Source organism: Mercenaria mercenaria, chromosome 7, assembly GCF_021730395.1.
Source record: "Mercenaria mercenaria strain notata chromosome 7, MADL_Memer_1, whole genome shotgun sequence".
Classification (NCBI taxonomy): Eukaryota; Metazoa; Mollusca; class Bivalvia; order Venerida; family Veneridae; genus Mercenaria; species Mercenaria mercenaria.
The window spans coordinates 62,747,895-62,757,249 of NC_069367.1; the positions used below are offsets into that span (position 1 = coordinate 62,747,895).

Below are 9,355 nucleotides of genomic sequence, written 5' to 3' on the forward strand. Positions count from 1 at the left end.
CCAAAATGACACACCGAAATGTGCTACAAAAGTCGCGCGCACGCAACTTCGACATCACGAAATGTCCTAAATCTGCCACCATATAAACTTATAGTTCAATCATCGTTTTTATCCAATGACAAGCTAGGGATTTTCAAAAAAGTAACCAATTTATTTTCATATTGTTTCATAACTGAAGAATCTGGTCCACTTAATCATGAAGTAGTTAAAAATTAATGAGTATTCATTGTTCCGACTACTATGGATTTCCCACATTCTAGGAGGCGGAGCAATTACCAAAGCAGGGACTGCATACAAGAAATAATGTGTCTATGTAATAAATGGACCAAATAGATAAATAAGCCGTGCCATGAGAAAACCAACATAGTGGATTTGCAACCAGCATGGATCCAGACCAGCCTGCACATCCGCACAGTCTGGTCAGGATCCATGCTGTTCGCTGACAGTTTCTCTAATTCCAATAGGCTTTGAAAGCGAACAGCATGGATCCAGACCAGACGTCTGGATTCATGCTGGTCGCAAACCCACTATGTTGGTTTTCTCATGGCGCGGCTCAAATATCAAATTATGTTTTTAGTTTCATTTTAATGCAAGCTGTACTTTCATAGTTCAAGTTTGACCTTTCTGCACCTTTCACTATCTCTACTGGTCTAAAAAGAAACCAGGGTGCACTTAGATTCTACTTCGTCTTGTTTTATTTATACATGTAGTTGCGTAAATTGTACTGTTAGAGTATTACGAGTTAAACCTGCATATTATATTTCCATTGAATAAGAATATAAAATTGTGTTCCACAAACTACTCGATAAGACTTAGTCGTCTACTATGTATTTATTGTTCCTTCTCTTCTCTTGAGAAGGAACACTTAGGGTGGGTAAGTCACACTTGACTGAGCAATGACCTCGAAAGCTGTTGTCGTTACAAGCTGGCCAATCAAACTCCGTGACCTTAGAAATAACCTCTTACGTTAAAATTGTTCTTTCCTAATTGAGGCGACTCTCTGACTGAACGCACTCCGTTGATTCCATATTACTAAACCCGAGGATGATTGATTGATTCTTTTATTTTCTTTATTCTTGAAGAGCCTAACATGTGTACAAACAGGTAGACATATATCAGCAAACTTACATGTAAATAACTGAATATTATCGTTACCTTCGAATGCATGGTCAATATGTGAAAATAAACCCCATTGCGACCCTCTTATTATGCGCATCAAATTCACGCACCGAATGTAACACTACTGACCGGGTCAACGTGTTTAGCCAGTGTAATTCTTATTGCCGTATTTACTCAACTAAAAGTGGTAACGGATTTACCTTGTTGTTGGATTTAACAATTTATGTTAGCGTAAATACTTACTTGACATTGTTAGGCAGTATATAAAACAACATAGTTCTTTTCCAGAATTTTAGGGGGTTTTTTTTTGTATTTAAAGCACCCTTGGTGTAAAATGTAACGCCCCCAAGGGCGCTTAAAAATAAGTAAAGTTTCTTGTTTTACGTGGGTAGTCGACAACTTATTTCCAGCCGAGCCAACTGCAGGCGTCATATTTACCTCCCTAGCATCTAGTCTAGACCGATACTGTTGGAAAGAGTACCAGTTAAAGTAAATGACCCAGCACTGAACACTAGTCGGAATATCAGACCTAACCGAGAATCAATCCGGGTTCGGGAATCGAACTCGGATTGGTCCGGGAATCGAACCCGGATAGCTGACGTTGTAGTCCAACCTGCTAACAACTGCGCCACCGACTCCCTGATGAAACGGGGGTTGGTGGGGGGGGGGGGGGGGGGGTACGGAATATCAATTTTACAAGATGATCAATATATATTTATATAGATGTGCCCTAGAAGGAACCTTTGCTATGTTTTAACTTGTGATACAAACTAAATTAAAATCTGCCAGCACTGGATCAACCGCTGTTTTGCTAAGGGTTGGCACTAAAATGACCTTGTATAAAGTTGTAGTAAACATGTACTTCTCCATCATGAGTGAAGATAAGACTAGCAAATGAATTCAAAGAGACTGAAGAAGGCGTGGTTTAGTTTACTTCAGAGAGAGCTTTTTGTTTCTTTAACCTGTCAGTTAAATGAAATGGGGCGTTTAAACTATAAATAGGTTATAGATACTCTTATTGAACTTCTAAGACATTAAGTTTTGCCTTCACTACACTACGCTCCGTTTCGGCAAACTTAATTGCATTAGAAGTTCAGTAAATGATCTATAACCTAAACTTGTGTCAAAATTATCCAATAATTCGTAATTTAAAGTCTATTAGATCTTCACAACTCATCGGTTAAATATTCCCCAGCGGGTGTGACATGGGTACATTAATATTTTATCCCTCATATAGATTAAAGAAGATTATAAACTGCCAGTGATGCGATTGAACATTCGTATCAGTTGTTAATGAATGCATTCCGTGATAAAATTGGTCGGTATAAATGATTTTAATTGAGCCGCGCCATGAGAAAACCAACATAGTGGGTTTGCAACCAGCAGGGATCCAGACCAGCCTGCGCATCCGCTTTTCTCTAATTGCAATAGGCTTTGAAAGCGAACAGCATGGATCCTGAACAGACTGCGCGGATGCGCAGGCTGGTCTGGATCCATGTTGGTCGCAAATTCACTATGCTGGTTTTCTCATGGTGCGGCTCATATCAGTCATAGGGTTATGAGTCTTAAGACTTTCAAAATGTACTTTAGACCAATTACTCCTTAAAATAGTTCGGAAAGTAGATTCTATACCATAAAATGTTTGAACTATAACCTTGAACTTGGCTACACTAGCTTCGTATAGCATAAGACGAATTTTCATTTCAAATAGAAGTTATTGATAGAGTAGTTTTTCTATAGATATTAAATAAGGTGACTTTGGCCCCATTTACTGAGCCATATTCAGTCTAAGCCTTGGTATTTTTGTGATAAGTCACTTTGTTTCATTTTATTCGTACCTTAGTAAGTCGTTGGGCGGACCTTTTTTATACTTTACTAATAAGTAAAGGTGCCTTGTCCTTAATTAACCCCATTAACCTCATATTCAGTCCCAATCTTAGTTTAGCTATAAAGCTATAGGGCAAATTCAACCCAGCATTTTAAACTAAAGTTATTGAGCAAGCATGATCAATTTGAAACCACTAGTTAGTACCTAAGTTCCATTAAAATAAGCTTTGATCATAACCAATAAGAATGAACTAGTAAATAATAAAAACTGAAGTTGATACCTAGTTAACAAAAGCTATCGGAGGACAGCAAAGCTCGACTTTTCAACAGCGTTGTCAACTGAATTAATATAAAAGTGGAAAAAATGTACAATTTGTAAAAATACAACAAAGAGTTATGTAACCTGTAGAATGAATGTCAGCTCATCACAGGGGACAGGTGTGTGAAAGTTTTAATCCATCCCCATCAGCGGGTACTGGACTACTAGCTTACATACAAAATAAATCAAAAATTGCTCAGACGGAAAAGGGGCATATTTTTTAAAATATGCAAAGCAGAGCTATGAATCCTTTGCAATGAATGTCAGATCATAACAGTGAACAAGTGTGTGAAGTTTCAATCCAGTTCTACAAGTGTAAAAAAATAAAAAATACTTCGCAAGTAGCACAATCTCATACCGGGCTTCGAACTTGTGCCATCTCATCTTATCATCTATATTTTTCTTTTATCTTTCTCTCAACTCAACTTTTTTGACATCTATAATTATCTGTAATTTTACGGCGATTAGGATGTATTTATTTGCAAGATAATTCCATCTATCTGTAAACTTTAACAATATGCTTTGTTGATGACAAAATAACTGTCCACATGTTCATCACAGAAAGTTATCTTATTGTATTATTGCTAACAAAAACCCACACTTTATTTACTTTATTCAGTCATACTGTTACACTATGTGACCTGACTTAAATAAAAGTAATTGTTGTTGTTGTTGTTGTTGTTGTTGCTTAAAGTTCAATATATGAAAATCGAAACATTATACATATTAAATAAAAAGTGGACCAACAGTAGTGGAAATATTTGCATAAACCATTATATCAAAACCTCATCGCCAAATATGCAGCTGCTAATTACTAAAATGAAGCGAGAACTTCTATGATTTAGATAAAAATGTAAGATGAAGATGTGAAAATATTGAAAATGTTTAATTGTTAATAAATGTTTATGCGAAAATGTTTAATTATGCGGATACGCATGCAGCGGCCAGAAACTATATGTACTCATTTCTTTTGAATTTTTTTTTATATAAAACATGTCAATTTATGACAGAGATTTAAATGATGTTTTAGAAAAGTTATATACACAGTTATACTCGTATGTGAAATAAACTTGGAATGAAGACCACCTTTTGACTTTCCTGATGGCAGTCCTTATTCACCGATTATGGAAAATATTTTAACTTTCTAAATATGACAATCAAAATATTTTTACGAACGTTTCGTGAGAAATATAGATCTCGTTTGGTAAATTATGCAGACGAATATAGAAAGATTTGTTAACAATTCATTTTGACCTTTTCATAGATTATTTCCTAATGGTAAAAATGTTGGTTTGGCCACATTTTGCAGACTAATATTTATAGAATGTCATTAGCCCATGGGATATTACGTCTACTAAACGACCCTGCAATTAGAATAATGTCAGAAAATTGTCTAATTGATGCCAATATTTGATTTCATAGTGCGATATTTATTAACTCATAATGGAGAACAAATGAGGCCCTAAATAAATAATCGGTAGAATTCCCAATGAGAGCTGCATCAGGCGACGGATATCTTCAGGAATGTAAAATCACACAGTATCATGTTCGGTTCATCTCGCATAACGAGGGAAAGATTATATCACAACATTCCAAAGACCAGTAGGTCCCTTGTTTGAAAGTGAAACTGGCTTCTCTTCTCTCATACCCTTGTGTAAGGAGTGGGGTGTCGAGAGTGATAAATATTAGTTGTAGAACTTGCTTCACAATTGACCTAAAATAAATTTTAGTATAAGTTGAAAATTCACATAAAAAGCCGCAGTTTTCATGATAAATTGTCGCGTGAGGGGCTTATCGACAAATTAAGTTTTTTCACCTAGATATTTTGTTAGAAACTCTTTAGTCTTAGCATTACCACTGCGTTAATGTTTGCTTCAACATACAGATAATTATGCTTAAAACATGTATATATGAAAGTATCCCATATGATTACGCTTAGACAAAACACAGTGTTAAACAAGGACCTGTAAAAATAAAACAGATTTGAAACGCTCATTCGAACCCCGAGAATATTCTTGCAAAGTCACGTGACAACGTAGGGCAATGATTAAACAACTAGACGTCTTCGAAATAACTGCGAAACACGAAGAAACTTAATCACACGAAATCTTACAATGATACAACGTACAATCACGCGCTACACTCGAAACTACCAATTACATAATTTATCAAAAGGGATTTTCCCCGAAATGCATATTCCAAAACCACGTGAAGGGCCTCTAGCGCGCTAATTTTACATGCCTATAAAATGCTACTTTGTCGTTTAGCATTAACAGTGTTTGTGATTTTTTTACAGGGACAATGTTTCTCAAGGTTTTAGCTTTAGCAGTGGTGATTGGCGTTTGTTTGGTGGGTATTACTTTTTAACTGCTTTAATTAAACCGTTATTAGGCATATGCATACTTGATAGCGGCGTACATTTGTTAACAATGACAGAAGCTGCTTTTTTGTGTATTTCGTTGCCATAAAAATGGCGTCACACATAATCACAGTTGGCGTAAATAAAATAAATAAATAAATAAATAACACACACACAGAACCAGAATATAATTTGTTTCACGAAACAAACGTGTGTTATCGCTATATTTTATAAACAGTTTCTTATCATTTTATTTGTTTTTCTGTCAATATAAAAGTTAAATATATAACAAGTTTCGCGAAACTGTGCATCGTTGTCATGTAAAAGACCATTTAGTTATCATAGTTAAACTCATATTACTGACATCGAAGATAAACAATTAATTGATTGATAAAACTATGTGATTTTATTAGTTTTTAGGATATTTCGGTCTAAAGCTACTTCCAATATTTTGAGGCAACAATTGCAAGTTCATGCCTTCTTGGTCGCAATTATACTTTCTGCACTGTCTGTTGTATTTTATGCAAATATTCTTGTTATTCAACGTTGCCATATTATAATTTCTGGAATTTGATGTTTTCCTTAAAGATGTAGATATTATTTAAAATGTCATTGATCACTTCTGGATACAAGTGTTTATTTTTGCACTGCATTACCCATATAATAAGCTTTTTTGACTTACGCTATCTCTTTAATGGTATTATAACATACTTGTAATGCATTTTTCCCTGTATTGTAACTCCACTTTCAGGCATGTGAGGTTTCTCAAGACTGTAACGACAAGGAAGGAAGAAGTTTGTGTTACGAGAAAAAATGCAGACGAGATGTACCGTGCAATAAAGACAATGATTGCTTCTTCTATGGTAATAAAATTATTTTATACTTATTATTTAGGTCGATTGTGATGAAAGCTTCGAGCTTAATCTGAACCATTCTCGAGGCCGCTTTCTAGAAAAACCAGAGCTGGTGTCATATGAGAAGGTGCAGTCTAGTACCCAAATGTGGCTCGAACTTACTACTCCTAACTGAGCGTCCGACACCTTAACCGCTAGACCACCGCTCCCTTTATGGTATTAATTGTAGATATAACTTTGCGAACATAACTATTTCATCCGTGGAAGGCGAAAGTGGTATGTATTTTAAGTTTATTTTGGCGGTTTCATATGCGTTTCATGTCACTTCTAATCAGTATTTATTTAAGTAACGTCAGTCAGTTAATCTATGAGGTTTTCCTGGACTGGCTCTGCACGTAACTTGCATCTTCTCTTGGAGGACGAATGACCCTAGACATATTGCATTCTGTGTAATCGATCTCGCGACTTCTCTATTCATAGCACAAAGCAAAACATAATTTATATGGGCTTTTCATGGTATTCTGTACGCAACTGTCAATTGACAAAAGATAAATAGGAGGAATCTAAAAACTAGTAAACAGTAAAAACCCATTTGGAATTTTGATGCATATTATCTTTGTTAAATAACGAATTGCAGGCATTTGACAAAACTTTGATAAAGTTTTCGGGATGAAAATGTATTCATGTTTGTTTTAAATACGACTTACTGTGTATTTACGTTAACAATAGGGGCCGCGGATGTGAGCCAGGGATTTCCACACCCAAGATGTTACCTTAACAAACATGCAGAGAGAGCACCAGGATATGGTGTTTGTATGCTCAGTGAATTTGCCGGTAAGTGTTCTACATATAACTGAAATTTTCCAGAATGAAATATATATATAAACGCTATAAAGTGTCTACAAGTTAACTAATCGTGTTCCCTATTATTTCATTCATCATACAATGCCTTATTCTTGCCTTATTTTTAATTACTTCCATATAATAGAGAGAATAGTTGGGATGCTATGTCTTCTAAGATTGATATATAAAATTGTATGACGATAACTTGGTATTACTGCTTATACTGGCTCTGAATACAACATTCATACAAAATTGGAATCTGCTTTACTTTTATATATTTTATAATAAAAATGACCGGAAAATTTCTGAAGTAGATTTAAATATTGAAAATGTGTGCAACTTTGTAGCCAGATCTTGTTGTAATCATTGTGATATAATATAATGACTGTCGATATATGTGTTGATACACATGTAACATATTAGCGACTTCACTGGATATTCATAAAACTAACTTACACTAGACTTACGCGCGGGTGTGTTTGTTGACATTTATTCCATATCAGTTTTCAATCGACCAATGTGCGAGAACTACACTCAATGGATTTAATTTTAGAATTTGACTATACTTCCAGAATCAAACAATACCACGTGAAATATTATTGTCATGTTTTCAAACAATGTTTCCATATTTACACTAATGTGATGACAATACAGTAACCTTACAGACTTAAACAATGTTATGTAATTAAACATGTGCATTTAGGTGATTTATAAAGAAAAAATGTATATTACAAGGCTTTTTCCATAATAGAGGCCGTTTATAGGACTTTTCTTTCAGTTTCCACCTAAAAGTGACCACTTCAGGTTTTTATGTCCCCTTTGCCAAAATACCGGCTGTTGTATGAGACGGGACAGTTTAACTCGTCTGTAGGGTGCAATGTCCGTTTACATACATTTTTAAAGTAAATATCTACACATCCGGCACATTTTGTCAGCCTGAACCACTTTTAAGTTACTAGGAAATGGTATTTATGGCGAGTATCTATCTTACACGGTATATGCATAACTATGGTATTGTACTTACTTATCTCATCGTCATTTTAAAATCTTTTTTTTTTTTTTTTGCAACCTTTATTGCTATACTTTTTAATTTTAACACAATAGAGTGACAGTGACATACAGAAAATCAGCTGGAAAGATTTTTATAGAAAAAAAAGAGTAAAATTTAATATCAACTTAACGGGGATGGGGGCATGCTTTCGGGTAAATAACCTAGAATACTTTTATTTGACAATAAATGGTCTTCAAGATAGAGGTTTACATTTAGAATTCTTTAGCTACCCGGCCTGTAAATGTGTTACTAAAAGTGTGATGCTTTAACTTTATACTAAGCTGGCTGGAAATTACACAGTAACTCTATGAAATGACCTAATTACTATTTCAGATGGACTTAAGAGGATTCCAGGTGGCGACGTCATAGATGTAAGAGATGTCGAGAACAAAATGACGAGCATACGCGACACCTTAAACAAGGCTTATTACAGGCTCATCAAAAAGAAATAAAGCGATAAATAAAAATAGTTTTGTTTCTTTATGTTAGACGTACAAAAGTGAAATTAGCATGTAAATGCACATCGTTTGTTTGGAAGACGTAATAGATGGGTTTGAAAATAAATGTGAAGGTACTTCGATTTACTAGTAAATCGAAATCGACTTCAAACCTTTTTGATTTTGTTTGTTTTATTTCATAATGATTATCAGTCTAACGTCTAGATAAATTGCTCTGTTATTGCTAAATTAGCACAGAATGTTATGAAAACTTTACAAAAGTGTTCAATCGGCAAAAAACAGAAGACCCATACAAATTGTAGGTGAACAATTTTGCAGTAAAAGAATATTGTTAAATTGAATATCTGTTGTCAAATCTAAACTTTAAATGTTGGCCCTGTATGTATCACTAATACTAGTAGACGGTTATTCGCTGGAGCTTAGAGCAGATAATATTTTGTAATGACAGAGAGCTGGTTCTGAAACAGTAGACCCCTTTAACGTTTTGAATTGCTGCATTGTAAATACCGACATTTGCGTCCACGG

At 34.8% G+C, this 9,355-nt stretch overlaps 1 protein-coding gene across 1 annotated transcript; it reads left to right on the top strand.

Moving 5' to 3' along the window:
• The first annotated feature begins 5,480 nt into the window (after nucleotides 1-5,480).
• On the top strand, nucleotides 5,481-8,839 carry LOC123554067 (uncharacterized). Its single transcript, XM_045343945.2, has 4 exons — nucleotides 5,481-5,614; nucleotides 6,376-6,487; nucleotides 7,208-7,312; nucleotides 8,706-8,839. The coding sequence occupies exons 1-4, from the start codon at nucleotides 5,567-5,569 to the stop codon at nucleotides 8,822-8,824; spliced, it is 384 nt and encodes a 127-aa protein (XP_045199880.1). The 5' UTR covers nucleotides 5,481-5,566; the 3' UTR covers nucleotides 8,825-8,839.
• Nucleotides 8,840-9,355: the final 516 nt, after the last annotated feature.

Bases quoted from the DNA above. Each gene is read 5' to 3' on its own strand.
- LOC123554067 (XM_045343945.2), top strand. From the start codon at position 5,567: ATGTTTCTCAAGGTTTTAGCTTTAGCAGTGGTGATTGGCGTTTGTTTG. The intron at 5,615-6,375 runs GTGGGTATTACT...CTCCACTTTCAG, and splicing joins TGGTGATTGGCGTTTGTTTG to GCATGTGAGGTTTCTCAAGA. The intron at 7,313-8,705 runs GTAAGTGTTCTA...TTACTATTTCAG, and splicing joins TATGCTCAGTGAATTTGCCG to ATGGACTTAAGAGGATTCCA.